The following is a 22,368-nucleotide window of genomic DNA, read 5'->3' as shown; positions in this document are numbered from 1 at the left end:
AGAAAAAACCAGCCAGCCTTTTACAACCTTTGGATGTTCCACTTCACCATGGCACACTTTGTCCCTAGACTTTATTACCGATCTACCTCCATGTAATGGGTTTAACAACATTCTAGTTGTTGTTGACCTTTGTTCCAAGATGCCTCACTTTATTCCTTTAAAGGGATTACCTTCCGCTTCTATTTTTGGCCAAGGAATTTCTTCGAAAACATTGTTCGAATACATGGATTTCCTTCTGTATTGGTTTCTGATCGAGGTAGTCAATTCATTTCGCAATTCTGGAAGAAATGTTGTCAACTAGCGCAGATCGACGTAAGGTTATCTACTAGTCACCATCCCCAGACCGATGGTCAGACAGAGAGGACCAACCAGACTCTTGAACAATATCTATGTTGCATGTTACACCAGACCGAAGGCAATTGGAAGGATATATTATGGATTGCTGAATACGCATACAATAACTCAGTACATTCAGGAACTGGACAAAGCCCCTTTTATACGATATATGGTCATCATCCACGAACCTCAGAACTTGATTCACCTCAGCACTTGGAAATGCCGGCAGTGACCCATCTGCAATCAACTATTACTCAAGCCTTTAAGGAAGCAACTGAACATTTGAAACAAGCAAAAGAGAAATACAAGAAGAATACAGATCAGCATAGGAGTGACACTCCCCAATACCAGATTGGAGATCAAGTATGGCTGGCTACCAGACACATACCTCTAAAAGGGACTCGAACATTTAATCCTAGATATTTGGGACCTTATACCATTAAAAACATGATCAACCTGGTAGCAGTTAAATTAGAATTACCCTCTAATATGCAGATCCATCCCGTCTTCCATGCTTCACTTCTAAAACCAGTTCATACCGGAACAAGATTAACCAAACCACCTGAGCCCATCCTAATAGATGGGGAACCTGAATTCGAGGTAAAAAATATCCTAGACACTAAGATGGTTAAATCTAAACTTTTTTATTTAATCGATTGGAAAGGTTACGGACCGCAGGAAAGGTCATGGGAACCCAGTGACCTCCTCCATGCACCCTGGTTAGTGAAGAAATTCCATCGGAACTTCCCAGACAAACCAGGGCCCAAAGGAAGAACGACCTTAGGAGGGGCCTTGGGGGGAGAGTGCTGTCATGATGCCTACCCCCGGGTATCTGGACCAAGCCCATCCGTCCCGGAAGCAGGCATCCAGATATTTAGTAAAACCTCAGAAGCCCCGGCTAGGGGCTATCTGGGTTCAGTCCTGGCGCCTTAGGCGCCAGGCTCATAGTCATCACTTACCTCAGGCAGACCATGCTGCACATACATCCAGGCCAACGTGAGACCTGGAAGGGACTATTTTTCTGCAAGGACTATTTTTTACTCGGGTGTGGGTCTAGGGACTTCTTACCTGGGACTACTTTTGAGGCTATTTAAACCATGCCCGATCTACAACACACGCTTTGCGTTATTCTGCATTCTGCAGCGTAACGCTCACCGTGCCTGCGAACCTGCATCCAGTCTTCTGCCACGCCCGCCTCGTATCCGGAGCTCCTAGAAGAAAGGGGAAAATAGGAGAAGAGGTTAGGTTAAGGACATTAATCTAACTCCTTACCTGATTCAGGATCTTGCACCATTCCTAGCCTGAAGGGACATTACTTCGACACGCGTCGCTTCGCAGCTGCAGCGCCGCTCCATTCTCACCAGTCCACAGCATCTTCGACTCAGCGCTGCCTCCATCATTTTCTTCGGCGATCTTCAACACCTGGGGAAAAAAGACAAAGGAATAGCGAGGTGAGCCTAGAGAGACTACAAAGACAATCATTTTACCACAATGCTTACCTGATTTACCACCGGAGGCATTATCCTTCAATACGCTGCATCTTCTTATGCCGCATCTATGAAGGGAGGACAAAACAACAAGTTAAACTCACGCAACTTTACCGGATAGTGTTGGGTAATACAGACTCTTACCTGAACGCCACCAGAAACCTCCAGACAGTATTTGTTGCCGCAAAATCACCAAGGGGTACAAGAGTGAGCATTGGACATATTGAACTCTTTAAACTTGGTAAACTCCGGAGTCAATAATCTTCCAGAACTCCAATACCCCAAACCAGTGAAGTAACTGGTATCTACCCACCCCTGCAAGCCACGCAGGATGGAGAGTTCATCCATTAAAAACATAAGGTGAGGACACTAAGTGGGAATATCGGAGGTGGCCAACGGGGAGAGCGGGAGCAGTGGATAGGGGTCTGCACTCAAATCCACGGGACTAAATCCCTTTCTCCATCTACAGGAGTATATTCCTACGAGTCAAGCACACGAGACTAGGCGGGTCCGTCCAGACAGCCATCTTTGCCTTACGCTTCACGTTGGTGGAGGCCGCTGCTGTCCTGGTTCGATCGACGCCCCTGTGGGAACCAGGTGAGCGTAACAGTAAGGCGATCCCTGTAGGCAAGATGACACAATCTGACTCAGGGTGTTAACACAATAAACAGTTCCAAAACGTGGATCGAGGCCCACCTGGCCTTCCGCGTTAAAGTCTTATTTTCCAATTTTCAAAACACAGTTCAACAAAACGTTCACGTCTGTCCCCCTCTGTTGGGCTCTGACCTCTTAAATCAAAAGTTCACATCGGTCTCCCTCAATCGGACTCAGACCTTTCACAGCAAATGTTTGTGTCGGTCTCCCTCAGTCGGGCTCAGACCTTTCACAACAAAACACTTGGAGGGGTTCCCTTCACCAAGAATAATTCACCTCCTTTAGGGGGTTCCCTTCCCCTAACTTATTACACCTTCGGTCTCCCTCAGTCGAGCTCGGACCATTTCCTGATGTCGAAGACTTTTGAATATGCGTGCCTTTTTTTCTGCAGACCTCCACAGGACCACTTTGACTTTCTAGCTTTCAACTCACACTTCTATGTTATTTGCCCCAGTGCTTTCTGGTCTGGGTAGTTCACTGTATTATGCACCGAAGTTCAACATTCACCTTTTCTCGGGGTTAATTTCAATCAACTCGCTTTTACATTTCATTCACTTTTTTTGCTACAAACTTTTCACCTTTCACAGAGAATTTCGAGTGGGCTACTTCCCTTCGCCGGACCACCCCGTTACTCAGTATCACTGACTTTAGAGCTATTGTTACTTGAAGGTTCATTTACAGGTCTGCTTTTCTTCACGTCTCATCCACACGTGTGCATCCTTCAATTGTGCAATATAATGTTGCCACTTCAATCTTTCTTTAGCACACACCGGTCTCTCATGTTGCATGCCAACACACCGGTTGTGTGCGTTTCTTTCTTGTCTTCCAGTTTATGAGTCAAGGTTAGTACCACAGGCTTGGCCTCGCCTTCCCAACTCTGCCGTTCACCCGGGACAGTCAATGGCATCCTTGAAATACAATGCAGCCTTCTTGTTTGGGATTCACCTTATCCACAAGTCTTTCACAGCCTTTTGGAGGCAACAACCTCCTGCAGGGAACTCCTGGGGTTCTCTACTCGTGGCTCTCGCCCCTTGATCTGTTGCTCTGCTCCAGTAGGTTCACCTTTGCCCCAGAAGTTCTGCTCTTACTCGTGTCCCACCTTGCTCAGAGTGTATCTCTATGTTTCACCTTTTATCCGTGTGAGGAGAGCTAATTGGTATCAGATGTATGCACTTAGAGTCAAGTGCCTGACTTTACCTGATCCAATTAGCAGGACATGTCCAATGCGATGTGCAAGAGTTAGCATTGTTACTCTCAGTTGCCCTTTTCCTCGGCTCAGTGTTGGTGTAGAAAAGGGTGGGGGGCAGTTGGGACATTAGAGAATCCTATGTAATAGGAGGTATCATAGGTATGGGAAAGGGAGGAATACTGTGTCTCGCCATCGGCTGCCCCCCTCCCCCCCACTCCCCGAAGACCCCTTACCCAGTTGATCCTCCCGCACTGGTCCACCCCCAGGTGTCTGGATACAAAGGCGATGGGCATGCCCTGGACACCTAAGAGAGAGATACCCGGGGATTAGCAGGTGAGATACGCTTTTCACACAGGACACACAAGTATGGCCCTTCCTCTCTCTTATTACCTCAAATGGTACTGCTCCTGTCTTCCAACTAGTACCACCTGCCTCTGCTATCTTCACCCTTTTCATAAAACACCCATTGACCCTTTCCACCACCCCATTAGTTTGGGAATTATACAAAGCTAATTAATCACTTCACACCTCACAAACAAACTGAGACCCATTATCCATCACTAAACTGGAGGGTATATGTTTTCCAACAAAGTTCTCCTCCATAAACATTACCAACCCTTTGTCCGTGGTTACCGCTTTTATCTCTGCCCACCTTGAAAATAAATCTACCATCACAGATGTTCCTTTCTTGCGATCCTATCCCTATCAGGATATCTAATGCAACTTCTGCCCACACCCCTTTAGCAAATCTGGAATCATCAAGGGCTGCTCTCTAGCACACATCCATTTTCCTGACTCCTTACATCCTTCACATTCTCTCAGTTTGTTCTCCACATATCTGCATAATCCAGGCCACCAATAATCTGCCTGAAGTAATCCTTTAGTTCTCATCATTCCCATAGATCCTCAATGAGCAATGCTGATCAACCTGTCTCATACTCCACATGGCGACCCTTCGTGATCTATGTAACATTCCATTTTCCACACTGAGATCCTCACAAACTTCCCAAAACGTATTTTCCTCTTCCGATAAATTGGTCTTCCTTGGCCCTCTACTTCCTACAAAACCCTTTACTCTCTCGATAGTTACATCAAGTTTGTACTCTGCTTCCCACTCTCTTCTTCCAATAATACTATTGTTCATGGCATATACTTGTTCTGCCCATGCATTCTCCTCGCCTCCTCTCACACCCTCCACTTGTGCCCTGGACAAGTGATCCGCAAACATATTTTGCTTTCCCGGAACCACCTCCACATCAAAGTCGTGACATTGTAAGTGGGTCACCCACCCCACAAGTCTTTATGAAACTTTGTCTGTTCCTTTATGTTCAAACAACACCTTTGAAAGGCTTATGATCCATCCGCACATCAAATTTTGATCTCCACATAAGTGTTCAGAACCTTTCCACCACTCACACAAACTCTAGTGCCTTCCTTTCGATAAAAGAGTACTTCCTTTCCGCTCCCTTTAGTACTCTAGAGGTATACACTATCACCCCGTCACTGCCGTCTACCTTATGCAGAGATAACACCTTATCTTGTCTACGTCTGTCTGTGTATATGAACGCTGAGTGAGAATGTTGTCACATACAGAATGTTTATCTCCATGAATACCAGAATGTCACCCAGTGTCATGATCTCTGCTTCCAAAAGATCAGGACTTGCCCGACTCCCTTGGAAGCAGACCCATAACCCCGGTTCCGAGTGCCAGCCAGTCCCAATTGGGACCTTTTGGACCCTGTCCTGGCGCCAGTGGCACCAGGCTCATAAAGATGCCCAGTCCCAGCGCTGGAAGTGCCGGGCTCATAATGCATGGGTGGACTTACCTGCAGCAGACCATGCTGCTTACTTACCTGCCAGTTGAGCCCCTGATCCTCTTCTGTTTGGGACTACTTTTCCTGTTGGGTGGGGCAGGAGCCACTCCCTCAGTTCAGAACACTGGAACTCTTCTGGAAAGCAGGAACTCTTTTCTCCTAGGCGAGGCTGTGGAAGGAGACACCTAAGCACTACAGGAGGCTATTTAAACCACACCCGATGGATGAATCTTGCTTTGCGTTATTCTGCATTCTCTGCAGCAGAACGTTCATCGTGTCTTCTGCTCCTGGGCCTAAGGGAACAAAGGCTTACCATCCTGGAATCCATTCTTCAGTGGCACCTGTAAAGACAAAGAAAGAACAGGTTAGCACTACAGTCTTCAGTGGCAGCGCATCTCTTACCTGGTCCATCGGCTGTCACCAACACCTCGCGCTGCATTCCGGCATCTGAAAGACAAAAGCTTACCTACTCTTCGCATGCTCCGGAGGTCTTCGCACTGCATTCCGGCATCTGAAAGACAAAAGCTTACCAGCTCTTCGCACGCTCCGGAGGCCTTCGGCGCTGCATCCCGCATCTGAAAGACAAAAGAAGGTGCGTTTAAAGACATTGGGCAACTTTATTACTCGCGTGTCATTACTCCTTCCCACGCCGAATCCAGTGGGTATTCCAGCACCCTTCAGCTTCTCTAAAGCTCCGAACTTGTACCTGCAAGATAAAAGGGACAGTTAGTGCGCATCGTGAAGCAGGCTACAAGCGCTTACTTACGTGCTTCCAGGCGCTTCTATTCCTCACGCGGGTTCGATCCTCAACTCTCATCAGCCCGCCATCCGCCATCGCCGGAACCCTGTAAAACAAGAGATATCATTACAAAAGACTTTTAAGACATTTGAAGTGCCCAGAACTTACCGTTCGTGCAGTTAACGACGGACAGCAGTCCTCTGAGGTCAAGAGGCCTGCACCCTTATCCAGTGAAGAAACTGGTTACGGCACCCTGCCCCGAGGCAGATGGAGAGCTCGGCGTTCACTTACCTAAGGTGAGGGCGTTAACCTTTGGGGTTCTACAGGAGAAGAGAAAGGGAAGAGGAGAGAGGCACCCAATAACCCCAGTTCATTAATCCCATATTTTCTATCTGCAGACATCTTACTCTTCGAGTCAGACATACAGTGCACAGAGGTCCAGCCCATAGAGCCAACCGTGTGTTACACATCACCTTTGAAGATACGGCATTCACCCAGTCAAGACCGGCGCCTCTGCGGGAATCAGGTGAGCGTTACACCCAGGGTTCTACTGATTGTCAGCTGGAGCTAAGTAGCCTGGGAGGTGGGTATTGATGGGTCCACCCCATAACATTTTATGGACTTACTGGATGTAACTATGTAACTTGAATATAGTATTCATGAAGACCTACCTGAGTTTCAGGAGAGTATTCTTGATAACAAATGGTGACAAGTTGGTCTATGGTGGGACCAGGAGGAGAACCCATGAGAGCTTTGGTGGAGCAGCATCCATCTGAGGACCCACCACCTCCAATGAAGACCCGCTACGCGGGAGCACCAGAGTCAAAATACACTGTCGAGTTGGAGGGTCTGATGGGTGTTATAGGTCAAGGGAATGTCAGTACCTCAGGCGTCCTGCAGGAGAGAAGGTAGACCACCTTGCCAGGAACTGAGAGCTGCAATAGTCTGCTGCAATATTAAAGTATGAGAAGAGACTCCTGGCAAGCCATCCAGGGGCAAAAGTGACAAGTGTAAAAATGGTCAAGTATGTTATAGGAGCTGTAAGCGGCAGCAATAAGAGTCAAGGAATGAAGGAGAGAAAGTGGCATGTAATAAGAGTGATCCACTTGCTTCACTATCGTAATAACTTCATCTAAACCAGGGTCGTCCTTTAGCCATAGTTCCTCCCTATTCTTATCGTAGTAGCACTGAACCATGAATTGGTCTTGAATGTGTTCATCAAACGTATCACCAGAATTACATATGCCAGCTAATGCCTCAATGTTGTGAAATATTCCTCCATACTTTCAGTTTTGGCTCTTTTATAGGCACTAGAAAGGCATTTACCAGGCACTGCCATAATATTGCCCATGTACTACCACCATTTGACAGCTCTTGCAGCCTTATAGCCAGGTAGTACCATTATGCCAGTGCCTAAAGAATGTGTGACCCATGGCTACACACAAAACAAAAATTGTTGGTGTAGCCAGTGTTTGCTGATAACTGATACTCAAAATAAGATATTTTTATTTTCTAAATCTAACAGTTGATTTTTGAAAACTAATAGTGTTTTCTAAAATCTCGTAATAGCTTCTATATTAAGATATCAGAGTCAATGGTGTGTATAGTGGTTATGATTTTATCATCCCCAAATCCTTGAATGTTAAGGCTTTTGGATTTACCCCTTCATCTTTTGGCTAGGGCTGACTTCTCTACTGTGTAATAATGTTTTTCGGGCAATTTAGGAAAAGTGATTTGACATTTTAGTTCTCTGGTTGGAGCAAAAGGGAAAGACATATCTACCAAAGTCAAGCTGCCATTCTATCCACCTCCAGGTTCTAGACTCTTACAGAGTGTTTTTAAAACCAACATGAATGGCTTGTGGACCTAACATCTTAAACCAAGAATTGCTCCTGACATATCTTTAGTCACATCTTAGCCTCTGTTTGCTAAGAATTTGAACTTAAAAGTAGTGTCCTGTCAGATTCCAGACTATGTTTTTGAGTTGTAACGAAGTAATGTAGATAGTGCAATTTAAAGCACGCTGTCTTAGAAACTGCATACAAGAATGAAACGAATGTGAAGGTTAATCTTGCACTAATAGAGACACGTTTCGTTTTAGAACACCACACATATAAGATTCATCTGATAAACCAATTTGCAATTTATAGCCAAGGTGTTTACAGTTCAAAAACTACAGACAGGAAGAAGGAGAACAGGGAGTGAACATTTCCACAATACAACAGGGAACAATCTTCAAAATCTCAGAAAACCTCTGATCCCTGAAGACGTTCAGGACAGATCTAATCCTGAATGTGATTCGAGAGGAGACACATTCTTGGATAAGATTAATTGAAAAACAATATTGCTTTACGGTTCGGTGCTCAGGAATGACAACATAGGAACAATTCTTGCTAGAGAAGAATGAATGGTATGGAAAAAGGTGTTGTCACTTCCAATGTTGGTCCCAAACAGTGTGATTAAATGTGAATTGTTCCTGAATGATTGTTTATTGCTCAGAGGCAACAGATGAGTTCTCATGAAACTGAATAGATAGTGATAGAGGAGATCTGGGTTAAAGAATTCAAATGAGATATTGCATTCCAATGAATTGAATGTTTCTGATGGCCCCACACCCATCTCTGCTAGGTAAGAACTAAAAGTACTCCAGGGAACACTTTTGTGTTCAAGGGTCTTTGCTTTTGGCCTTTGTTACACACACACACAAAATATGAGTAGCGTCTAGAATGTCTACAAACGCCTGATCAATTTTGGTCATACGGAACCAAGGTAATAGGAACCTATTTAGTTATTTGGAAGAGTCCCTACTGGGCTCTTCCTTGACCAGGAGCAGTGAAAATCAGGCCTCATTTTGTGAACTGCCTGTCCTACACAAAGAGTTATATATTCATATTCAGTAGCCTATTTAATTAACAAGTTTTTGTGCACTCACTTGTTAACTGATTGTGTGCAGGCCCTCCATGCATCCAGTTCAACAGACAGCTGCTCAATTTGCAGGGGAACGGACACCTCCCGACGTTTCAGAAGCTGACTACAAAAGAGAAAATATCTTTTTACATACAGAGTTTTCATTTAATTGTTTCATAACATACATATTGATTTATGTAGTTTGCAACCAAGAAATTCAACAAGGTTTACAAAAACGCAATTATATTTTGCTGAAGAGCAATTGCAGGTAGAATGGCTTGGCCAAGTTAAGAGATATGGGTAAGGTTTGGTCACTGAGCATGAATAAAGGTAGAGTCAGGAGAATTGAAGTAAAATATCAAGATCCCCATACAGACAAAACAACTGCAAGTAAGCTAACAACCAGTGCTTTACTTCCCTTATTCCCCAAAAAACGTGCACTTGGAATCTGCCCAAATAAAACGTGGATATTAACATTTAATTCGCAAACACATGTGCTACGTAAAATGTTTAATTAAAACTACTCTCACATACGGATATGCACATAAACAAAACACGTCTCCACCACCAACCCTGTAGTCTACAACAAGCTAGGATAAGTCAACGTTTAAAATATGCAATCATTTCCTCAATAAGAGAAGCAGAGAACATTGACTCAAATACCCTTTATAATAGACATTTTGCCTTTAAATAGTGCCTTTGTATTTGTGTTCCTTTACAGAATATTCTGGTAAGCATGAACTGAACAAATTGATGTAAGCGTCGGTAAGGTTTGAGAGGATGCCAGTGTCTGAGAAAACTAATTGATCTTTGAATTCAACTTGATAGAAAACTGCATGAACTATTTCCACCCCATGGCCTTACAAGAGTAAGAGGATGAATACAAATTAACTGAAATCTATTGTTAAGAGTTATAAACCTACCATAAATCTTTACTAAAAGAGCAGCACATATTCCACATTCTGTGAAATGAATGCAAACAACTTAGAAACAACATTGCATGAAAACAATTAACTACAAATCTCCACATATGAAATGAAAACGCCAGAGCAAGGATTTGTGTTGCCTTTGGCTACTCGACATTTCAACGCCAGCCCCTGGACCGCATACATCATCTGCCTACCTAATGTAACCTCCAGCCTTGCTCGTACCATGCAGTTATGTTTAGAACAATAATGTTGCATTAGTAAATGACTCTAAATTATTTATCCAGCCTAGAGCGTTTCAACAGAAAGTTCCAGGTTTTCAAGCTGGACCAGCATTGTGAGGATCACCATTATAAAGCTAATAGATGGAAAGTTAAGAGGTCTCAACTTTTTAAAATTAACAGGAGTCAATAATAATTTGAAAATGTTTCCTGACATTATATTGATGTGGCAGGATTGTTATGCAATGCTATGCAATGGTATGCTACCTTAGGTTCTCACACACAAGTAGTCCTCAGACCCTCCATGTTACCTCCCTCTGCATACAGCGCCCTGGACAGGCACAACCCCCCCCCCTGTGGTTTCGTAGGGTTTCTACGAATGCTGCTTATCCATAATACAACATGATGTCCCTGCAGGACTGCGTCACAAGGTCATAAGTGAGATGTTGACAGTTCTTGCCAAAGGTTTGCAAGATCGTGCCAAGTAACACTCCCATTGTGAAAGTGCTAGAACATATTAGTGGTTGTCTATGATACGCTATATAATCTGCACTCTGGGAGGACCCTAGAGAGCTCATTGTGCCGACTGCCCAAACACTTGCATGCTGTTTTCCCTGCTGATAACTGTGTATACTCTGTATTTGCGATATAAATACATTAGGTGCTCATCATACTGAGGGTGCTGTTAAGAAGCACAGCACACATGTTGTCTCTAACGCAGTGTGATTGGGAAGTGGCCTCTGAAAAATCTCTGTCACTGAGCACAACGTAAACCTGTTTGATTTTCCTCAGGCGGAGTGGTTAATATCAACCTTCCGCTTATGGCACTGTGTTTTCTCAGCACTGCACGTTATTTTGACTAAAGTTGATTTGGATGTCTTATATGGTCTCTCTCTCTCCTTACATGCCCTGATGTTTTGTGTTGAGCATTTGTATGTGATAGCGGCACGGCAGAGAGTTTCAGCTCTGCCGAGCGCATTCATCATGTTTGTCTATGGTCTGTCTGTTTTGGGCTTCTAAGGTCTAGATGCTGGCTTTGGTGTAGAGATAAAATTGAATAACTAAGAACGATTCCAAGAAAGCTATCTTGCGTGTCACGATTTAAAAAGAAATTGTTATTGCCCATCTACTGAGAGATAAATAGTATTACAAGTTTGTGTACAGTTTGTGGCAGGCAAATAGAGAAACATATAGTACCCCATAGTATAGCAGAGCAGTGCCCCTGCATTCACCCACAACCCCCTCTTTCCTGCATCAGTGCAGCACGATCCGAACGTGGAAAGCGCTGGCACAGCTCAACATCGAAGCCAAATGTTTAATGTTCAGTGTTTATTGCTTTCGCAAATGTTCTTGACAAACGTAAAACAATGTCAAGCTCTGGACTACAGAAGGCAGGAGAGGTGTAGCTCTTTTTGAAAGGGCCTTTCTGGCAAACAACTGATCTATCGTATAATGTCATTTCTGTCTATTTGTCATGTTCTGTGTAAGAATAAAGGAAGTGTCAACAATCAAAAGGTAAAAGATAGAGAAGTACATTATAAGGGAACAACCAGACATAGTGACACTACAGGAAACACACATCCACTCACGGGACAAACAGAGAATAAAGTTATGGGGGTACACAAGAATTATGCAAGCCATGCAACCCATCAAGAAAGGGGGTTCCTGATGGCGCTGGGTAATGGACTAGACATGAAAGTGACTGGGTCTGAATCAGACGACCAGATACCTGGCGGTAGCACTGGAGGGGAGGGGAGAGTACTACACAGTGGCGACATTATACGCACCCAACCTGAGCCAAGACACCTTCATCCAAAAAGCATTTGCCACCCTAGCAAAGTTCGCGAAAACACCCATCATACTAACTGGGACTTTAATATGGCCTGGGACCCTACAAAAGATAGAAGACTCCTTAGGCCTACAGGGTCGACCTTCAGAGGACCTCAGGGGGAAGTTGCACGCATTGGCACTGGTAGATGCGTGGAGAAATAGAGGGGAACAGGGAGGGATACACCTTTTACTCACATGCACATCGGTCACACTCGAGAATCGACTATACCTTGGTCTCCAGATCGCTACTGAGTAAAGTGACAAGCATGGGTCTGGGCACCATTGCAACTTCAGACCATGCCCCAAATAACCATTACTCTAAAAAGGAACCGATTGTCTTCCGGCCTGTGGAAATGGCGCTACCTGACCCCCATCTTTAAAGACGAAACACTAGTATGTGAAATTGCTGAGGAAATTGAAGACTTTCTTTGAGACAAACAAGGTCGGGGACACAGCCAGAAGAGAGAGGGAGGCTGGAGGAAGCTAGACTAGAAATCAAACTAAAGGAGATAATGGCCAAGATGGGAACAGTGCAGACCCCAGCGATTAAAAGGGAATACAGGGTCATAGGAGGGCAGTTAGACCTCATCCAGACAAAGGCGGCCGAACACAACTTATTAGACCTCAGACAAAAGTATTATATTAAAGCGAACAAGTCAGACCGACTTCTGACCAGGCTGCTGAGGAGGGAAGAAATAAACAAAACAATCCTAAAAGTTAAGGTTACAGGAGGGAAAACCAGTGCTAACAATAGTTAGACAATTCATCCCCGTCGACACAGGAAGCGTACATTAATAAGATAGATTTACCAAGAATAATGGGGGAAGAGAAGGAATACTTGGAGGGTGAGATAACTAGAGATGAGGTCCAAGCAGCAATCAAGTCCCTACCATTACATAAGTCCCCAGGACCAGATGGCTTCGCTGCTGAATTCTACAAAACACACATAGAACTACTCATTCCTTACCTCACATACCTGTTCAACCAAATTGGCAAAGAATGGGCCATTTCAAAATCTATGGAAGAGGCGAAGGTGATACTCGTCCCCAAAAAAGGCAAGGATCCCACTGAATGCGGCTCTTACCGCCCCAGCACATTGATAATAGTTGACGCAAAGATCTACACGAAAATCCTGGCGACCAGAATAGATCAGACCTTCCCTAAACTAATCCGGTCCGACCAATCAGGCTTCATCAGGGGCGACAGACCAAAGACAATGTCAGACGAATTGTCTATTTGATTGAAAAATCCCACAAGAAAGGAATCCCGGCTCTCCTAATGGCGGTTGACGGTGGGAAAGCTTCTGACCGGGTAGAGTGGGGATTCCTCTTTGCAACCATGACTACGATGGGCTTTGGCACCAACTTCCTGAACAGAGTGAGAGCCAAGTATAGACACCCAGAGCTCTGGCTTTCCATCAACAGGCAAATATCGGAACCCATGGCCGTGAGCTGAGGTACGAAACAGGGGTGCCCACTGACCCCCATGCTGTACGCTATACATTTCGAACCTTTCTTAGAGGCAATGTGCGCAAATTAAGGGATAGTAGGAGTCCCCATAGGAGGGGACACACATAAAATAGCAGCATTCAGGGCCATAGAGAGGGAACTCACCCTATTTGGGGCGGTCGCCGGATTAAAAATAAATCCGGCCAAATCCGAAATCCTCAACCTCACCCTCACAAGCACAACCGAGCAGGCCCTCAGGAACTCCTCCCCTTACAGATGGGTGGATCACTCTGTAACTTACCTGGGTATAAAATTGACTAAATCACTGGGAGGCCTACATCAAGCAAACTATCTGCCTCTTTTGGAAAAGCTTAAATCTAAATTGGTAGACTGGGGCCCGCTAACGATTACTTGGATGGGACGCATAAAATAAATGTATTAAAAATGGTAGTGCTGCTACAACTACTTTATCACTTTACAGCTCTCACGATTCCACGTGCCGCTGGGTTACTTCATAGCCCTCCATATGGTTCCATGTGTTAATATCCCCGCAAAAATATCGCCATACAAGAATATTGCCATATATTTGCAGCAATATTAAGGCATGGAACCTGCGGGGGACACCCCTGCAACCCCTGTATTATTTTAAAAGGAGCAGGGGACACACCTGCAACCCCCGCTCCCAAAAAGCCCTAATATCCCCACTAAAAATATCACCTATGGCCGTTCCTGACGACCATATTTACGGCGATATTTTTGGTGGGGATAATATTACTTGATACCCTCCTCAGAACCACCACTAAATGTGTCTGGAATAACAAACCTCCACGAGTGGCCGCAAAACTTATGTAAGCCCCATCTGTCCGAGGGGGAATGGGGGAACTGGACTTCAGGGCCTACTATACAGGCGCCCAGATCAGGGTTATTAGAGACTGGCAGAAGGACGACACAGTGAAGATATGGAGACCCATGGACAGGGCAGTCACAGGGGGGGGACCTAGAGGGAATACTATGGAAAAGCAAGTCAGACAGACCTCCGCAAATGTATAGTAGCACTATCACCTCATTCATGGGAGATGCATGGGATGATGCAGTCAAGAAGGGGCACATTACCACGTTCATCTCGCTCTTCGATAACCCGCAGTTCACACTGGGTTAAAAAACACAGACATTCAAACGTTGGCAACAGGGGGGATGCCTCAAGGTCAGAGATATGTCCGATGGCGACCAGGTCAAACAGTTCGACCAATGCAAAATAGACTTCACCCTGGGGGAAAAGGAAAGATACTCCTACGCCCAACTGAGGCACTGGCTACTACATCCCACCATGAAAAAAGCAGGGACCCAACAACTAATCCCATTCAAAAAAGTACCTAAAAAGGGACCCAGGTGGTAGCTAACATATACAAGCACATAAAACTAGGTGAGGACCCTCCGCCGAGAGCATACATTAAAAGATGGGAGACCCCCACAGGGTGCACGATAGAGGAAACAGATTGGGCAAAACTATGGGAACACATTCCCAAATTAACAAGATCCCTCCAGATTCGCAGAATTTGGCTAAAACAAATGTTTCAGTGGCACTTGACCCCAACTAAACTACAAAGAATATATCCTGCGACCTCCCAGAGGTGCTGGAGGGAATGTGGAGGGGAGGGAACATAGAGCCACATATGGTGTGAATGCCCGAAGATAGATCGGTACTGGGAGGGCATGTTGGAAGCAATCGAGCAGGTCCTAGAGGTAAAGTTCAGGGGGAACAGGGGTCTCGCAATGATAGGCCTAGATGGCACACTCAAGCAACTCAAATCAAGGCCGGCCCACAAACTCTACGTGATAATGATGATGGCAGCGGCACTAGTACTGGCACGCAAATGGAAGTCCAGGGACCCCCCACAGGACCATGAATGGATTGCAAAGATCTGGAACATCGCGGCCATGGAACGGCTCACCTACTCCATCCAAGGGGACCACAGAAGGTTTTGCACGGACTGGTCGGGCCTACTAAGATTCCTGAGGGAAGGAGCTCAGGCAGCATGGTGCCCCAGGAACACGGGCATCTTGGGGATAACCGACCGTCCAGGAGAAGGGGAAATTTGAGGGATTCTTACCGTCATCACTACGCAAAGATGGACACCAAAGAGACAGCCAGTGTCTGTAATCCCGCAGCCAATGGGAGTCGGCCTGCAAAAGGAACTGACCGGAAGTTTGTGCTTAAGTAAATTTGCGTGATTGGCCTCCCACCTTCATTTCTTTACTTATCACAACACTCAGAGCCCTGCGGTCTATATCCATGTTCTTATTTCGACTAAAAAGACGATGTGGATGGAGTTCAGCCATTTGATAGTCAAGTGTCAAATGTTATTGCTCAGGCACCCAGAAATGGTTCCTTTGGTCCATCTTGTATGACGTTATCTTTATATTCAGCAAACTCTATTAATCCTTGCTGGCTCCTGTCTCCCTTTGTGTACCACCTCTCCGGTCTGTCTTTAAGCAGTCACCACTGCTAAATACCAATTGCCGGGAGGTTGTTTGCACTTCCCCTCTTGATCTGCAGTACCTGCAGGCCTACCTCCCTTTGTGTCTCCCCTGCTCTTGTGGATTTATAGACTTAGCTATGGGCTCTGAGCTTTCCACAACACAACTTAGTCCTGCAGTAGAGATGAATGCCTTCTTCATGTTTTCAACGTATGGGGCATTCACCTGTAAATATTTGAAAGAGTGGAATTTTTTGACTCTGGGTCAAAAGGGGTTCCAGTGGCCACTGGAGGGGTCATTTCAGGTGGACCACCTTGTTGTCTTGCACAAGGCTTTGGAACAAAGAAAGTGTAAGGTATCTGATGGTCATTGGTCAGATTATTTTGCATGGTACAAAGTGTCTATGGACAGATTGCGCGACAGTCAGACTAGATCGATTAAGAACTCTCAGACTAGGTTGGAGAAAGAATTAGAGCAGTACAGGCAGCTCTAAAAAACACCGGCTGGCAAAACAGTAGACACACTAGCAAAACAGGCCTCTACCCAAGTGTTTCTGCAGACACCAGTAGAAATGCCGGTTCAGAGGCACCTACAGCACCACCTGTACAGATTTTACAGGATCTAGCATCATACTTGCCTCTACTGAGAGCACGCACACCTCCTTTTCCACCCCAACCGCCACTAGCTATGCCACCACCAACTGTCACATTCCCACACCATCCTCCCCTGCCTCTCACAGCCCCGTCTGCTTCCTCGACCGGTCGATCCACTCCGCAAGGAGACAGGACAACTTCTCATCACCCTGTCCCGCCTTCACTTCTGCCACCAGCGGCCTCTACTTACATGCCACCCTGGACCCGATCTCAGCCAAGTAGGTTCCCACCTCAAGGTACATCCACTCCCCTGCCTACCCCCCAGTCCTACAGGTGCATGTCTGACTCAATTTGCCAGAAATACAAGGAGGACCTGCAAGCACTATCCAACTCCTACGCTTTTAAATCCAGGCCAGGACAACTAACCAAGCAGGATATATTCAATTGTCACATTCATCCATGTCTGAGCCTCCCTCGCTACACACTTTGGATGCCTCCAAATCCTCTGATGCAGCCACCACCCTTATGCCTATGCGCACCTTCCCTCAGGTAAATATAGACGCTGAACCTATGAGAATTCACACTCCCTGGAGTTCCAGTGACTTCTACCATATGGCTCAGCAATTCCCAACATTGCCTGACAACCCCACTGCTTTCATGGAACATTTGAACATAATAATTGCCCATTATAATCCCACAATTTAAGACCTTAAACAACTCCTACTGGCGGTGCTCAAAGACACACTATACAAACAAATGATGGACAAACTGCAATGGCCTGACAACCTGGCAGGGGGGAGGCTATTACTGCAAATATGACCACACTTACCACCCTCCTTAAAGAGAAATACCCAGTCAAAGCTGACTGGTCAAAGATTTGCCACATGCAAACAAAACCAGTCAGAATCTCCCTCTGACTACCTGTCTAGATTAACTAACTGTTTCACTAAATACTCTGTTATTGTGAACGCTTGGGAACAAGGTATATCTGCATTAGTTTCTCATTTTATGAATGGTCTCCTTCCTGATATTTCAATCAATATACAGAATGTGCAAATTGGGTGGCAGGCTGAATCTATTGAAAAAGCACTGCAAGCAGCACAACATTTCTATGACAATCTGAAATGCCTGTAGCAAAATGGTGCTACACGCCTGATGGCGATGCAAATACAGCATGCTCAACAAAATACTGCCTCTGGAGGCCGGGGCTGCCTGGGTACCCCATGCCATACCTATGCACAACAGATACCTCCACCACAACAGACATTTGCACATTCATTTTTGCCTGCCCAACAGCCCCTGCCAGGGCAACCTTTCTGCAGATATTGTAAGCAGACGGGTCATCTCATCCAGCAATGTCCTACCAAACTTTACAGACTGCGGCAATATGGTCCCACAACTCTTCGCAATTATTGAATTCCTTCTAACAGTTCTAATGACTACCTGGCACCCAAACAACCTGTCCCTCCACCACCTCCTCCTCCTAACGGGGGCTACCAGGACATTCAGATCTCCTATGGTCCACCATGACATTGTCAGAGGGACCCTGCCATGCTGTCTGCAGCTTTGCTACCATTGGACCGCTCTGGTCCCTATCTCAAATGTGACATTCAGGGGAAGAGAGTGAAATGTTTGATTGTTACTGGGGCCAGGCGCTCCACGCTGCGATTGGCTGAATTTCTAAATGGGGATGTCTCAAAGAAAATTGTCAATGCTGTTGGCATAACTGACAACACTATCCCATACCAAGTATAAAACGGAATTGTCTGTGTCTATTGGTCCCATTACTGAACACCATGGCTTTCTGTTAAGCCCTTGCTCACCTGCTAATTTGTTAGGTATGGACCTCTTATGTAAGATGCATTGTACCATGCATTGTTCTCCTGAGGGTATTTATCTAGAGGTTCTCCAATCTAGGCAAGCTGAATGTTCGTTTCTCCTCCAACAGCCCCCTCACAAGAAGCCTCTTAAAGGGCCTCCTTCATTACTGACATCTGCACAAGCTACACAGGTACAACACCTTATGGACTCTGTGCCAGTGGCACTCTGGGCAGCACATTCCAATGAGGTAGGACACATTCTTTTGGCTAAAACTGTTAGCATCACTCACAGCCCAGAAGTTCCTCTCCCACGTGTGCCCAGGTACAGAATATCCCCTCGAGCAGAGGAAGGTATCAAGCCTGTCATCTCTTCCCTCATTGAACAGGGCATCATCTACTACACCTCTAGCCCGTGCAATACTCTGGTGCTGCCGATTGAGAAAAAGGGCACATGCAAATTCTGTTTTACTTATGATCTGCGCCCCCTTAATGAGGTGGTGATATCCTCACATCCGGTGGTCCCGGACACCCTGATCATTCTCTCCTGTCTCCCAACCCACGCACAATTTTTCACTTGCATTGATCTTGCCTCTACCTTCTTCTCTGTCCCCATCCACCATGACTCTCAGTATCTCTTTGCGTTCACATACAAGGGACGTCAGCTCACCTACAGGTCCCTTCCAATGGGCTTTATTGACTCCCCATCCCTCTTCTCCCAGATTCTACAGGAAGACCTCCAGGAGGTCACCTTCCCGGGGGGCTCCATTATGATCCAATACATGGATGACCTGCTATCATCACCTTCCTTTCAGGTCTCCCTCGCTGACTCCGAAGTGCTCCTCACGGCCTTGGCAGCAAAAGATCACAAGGTGAACAAAGCAAAATTGCAGCTCTGCCTACCTACAGTTTGCTACCTAGCTAGGCCAAGAAATTTCCCATGGAGCTAGGCGCCTTGCCCCATCTCGAGTTTCCTGCATCTTTCAGTGCCCCATGCCTGTCACTAAAAGGCAGCTCCACTCCTTTTTAGGAATGAGCAATTGTTGATGCCCCTTCATCCTTGATTATGCCTGCAAGGTTGCACCTAGGCAGGTGATGCTACATGACTCCCAGCCTCACAAGCTCACATGGTCTCCTGACGCTTCCACAGCCTTCGCCAAGCTCAAGACTGCCCTCTCCATTGCTCCAGCCCTTGCCCTTCCTGACTACAGTAAATGATTCACCCTGTTCTATGATGAGAAAGATGAGTATGATTTAGGCGTACTCACACAGAAGCATGGGGACCTACAACACCCCTGTAGCCTACTTTAGCTTACAGTTAGACCCTGTGGCTTCCGCATTTCCCAAAAGTCTCAGAGTGGTAGCTGCAGCTGTTCTTCTCCTTACAAAAGCTGACAATATGTGCCCTAGCACATCACATAAACGTAGCAGTACCACAGTCTGTATTCACACTCCTACTCAGGGGTAAAACACAACACCTATCGGCTGCCGTCTAGCCAAATAAGAAAAACCGCTCCTCTCTGCCACCAACATCACTCTCATCAGATATGCCCCACTCAACCCTGCCTCCCTCCTGCTTACACCAAATGACGATCACCTGCACGACTGCCTTGCAGCGGTTGACGTATCATCACCCAGAACTGATCTCATGGGTATCCCCCTCCACAATGCAGACCTCATTCTCTTTGTTGACTTGTCTTGTCTTAGAGATTCAACAGGTAGTATCCAGGCAAGTTTTGCATTGTGCACCTCCTTTGAAGTATTAGAAGCTTTTCACCTCCAATTAGTACAATCAGCAAAAGTTACTGAACTCATTGCCCTAAAACGGGCTTGCACTATCACCACACAATGCACAGTCATGATATACACAGATTCACATTACACTTTTGGTGTTTCACATTACTACGGGACCCTCTCAAAACAAAGAGGCTGCCTAACTGCACAACGTACTCCCATTCTCAATGCACCCTATGTTGAAGCCCTGCTTAATGCGATTCTGCTACCTACCGAGATGGCTATTGTGAAGTGCAAAGCCCAAACTCGACATTCTGACAGCACCTTGCAAGGTAACGTGCTGGCTGACGGCCATGCAATAAATGCGGCCCTCCATGGCCCTCCGGCTCCAGATTATGTGCCGCTGTTTCTCCTCTCAGTGGAGGACCCCCTAGCATCTCTTTCCATCCTGGCGAACCTCCAAGATGCAGCCCCTCAGGCCGAGAAACAGGGCTGGGAAAAGCATGAATGTGTTTGTTGCTCAGATTGCCTTTAACAAGATAACACATGCCAGTTAGTGGCCCCACCAGCACTTCTCCCATACCTAGCACGTGTTGCTCACTGTGTGTCCCATTCAAGCAAGGAGAAGATGATCTCTGAGGTCCAGAAATATTAGTTTGCCCCCAAATTTCCATCCATTGCTCAGAAATACTGTGCTCACTGTCCAACATGTCTCATGTTTAACCCTGGAAAGCCTGAGAAAACCACTCAAGGGGCACATGAAGTCCCTTATGGCCTCTTTGTGAATATCCAAATATATTTAATTAGCTTACCCAGATGTGCCTCCTTTGAGCATGTCCTAGTAATAATTGTTACATTTTCGGGATGGACTGAGGCCTACCCTGTAAAAATCTGATTCCATTATAGTGGCCAAGAGACTACTAAAAGAGTTTATCCCACGCTTAGACCTTCCAATTTCCATAAACTCTGACAGAGGCACCCATTTCACTGTACAGAACATTTGCAGTGCCTTGGGGATCCTCCAGCACCTTTATTGTAGTTTTCACCCACAATCGGCAGGAGCAGTGGCGCGCCGGAACTTTGACGTGAAGCTGCCCCTTGCCAAGGTCTGCTAGGAAACAGACCTAAACTGGCCTGATGCCCTAACTCTTGTCCTCATGGACCTAAGAAACTCTGAAAACATAGTATATGGACTCTCCCACACAGGATTCCCATGGGGAGGCCCATGCGAATGCCAGTTACTCCACCACCTTCCACTGAGCTCTGTGACTTACAACTGAATGATGATCTTGTTGTGTCATATTGCAAAAGACTAATGCTCGTTGTCTGTTCTTACTGCCAGCAAATTCAAGAAGATCTGCCTTGACCACCTGAAACACTGTACCACAGCCTCCTGCTGTGAGATTGGGTGGTCCTGAAAGTACATCAGCGAAAATCATCCCTGCATCCTCGCTGTAAAGGTCTTTTCCAGATCTTACTGACAGCCCACATAGCTGTACGCTGTAGAGGAAATTACTCCAGAGATCATGCCAGCCAGTGTGTGAAAGCAGCACCTCCACCAGATGATGGAAAATGGCCAGAGGTCCAGGACAAAGACAATCCGCCATCCGTCAGTAACATAGACACAAAAAACTGGCAATCTGCAGGGGTACAGGAGACCCCTCCTGGGGTCCAAAAGCTAAAACACCGGAAACTCTGGATCCAGCACTCCTTAACGACAAAGTTCTGCTACCGGTCCCAAGTTACAACTTGCGGAATGCAACACCATCTCACCTGTCTCCGGCCAGTGACCCATCTCTCTCTCAAACGTTTTTGCTACACCTGTCGGCTGCAGGTGATACATTAATCCCAAAGTTTTTAGATATACTTGTCTCTGGCAGGTGACCCATCGCTCTCAAGTCAACTGGGTCCTGTGACGACGGACACTCTTTGGAACTTTTGGGCATAAATCCCCAATCTCTGTGGGGATGGACTGCTAAAGCTAGTACTATTACTGCTATTACATTTGTTTATGTGGAGTATTTGGACCATGTTGCTGTTTCTTACCATATTTGCTCTACCCCACCATACATACCCCATGGACATGGTTCAAAGGCCTTGTAGGGTTTCTGATCCCGAGCACTGGCAGTACAACTAACAGGGCCAATCTTCATGCCCTATCACTTCTTCTCAAACAGGTAGCTAACAACACAGCT

At 46.0% G+C, this 22,368-nt stretch overlaps 1 protein-coding gene across 3 annotated transcripts in view; it reads right to left on the bottom strand.

The window, feature by feature from the left end:
* WDR17 (WD repeat domain 17) overlaps nt 1–22,368 on the bottom strand; it is a 2,439,098-nt gene that overhangs the window by 113,890 nt on the left and 2,302,840 nt on the right. For all 3 annotated transcript variants that reach the window (XM_069631441.1, XM_069631439.1, XM_069631440.1), the window contains one exon: nt 9,152–9,250. In XM_069631441.1, coding sequence (XP_069487542.1) covers nt 9,152–9,250 — 99 coding nt within the window. The remainder of the gene's footprint in view (nt 1–9,151; nt 9,251–22,368) is intronic.

The sequence above is a fragment of the Ambystoma mexicanum genome, chromosome 6q, assembly GCF_040938575.1.
Source record: "Ambystoma mexicanum isolate Mex_15411 chromosome 6q, UKY_AmexF1_1, whole genome shotgun sequence".
NCBI lineage: Eukaryota > Metazoa > Chordata > Amphibia > Caudata > Ambystomatidae > Ambystoma > Ambystoma mexicanum.
The sequence above is the reverse complement of the archived record's forward strand: the minus strand, read 5'-3'. Positions and strand labels throughout refer to the sequence as shown.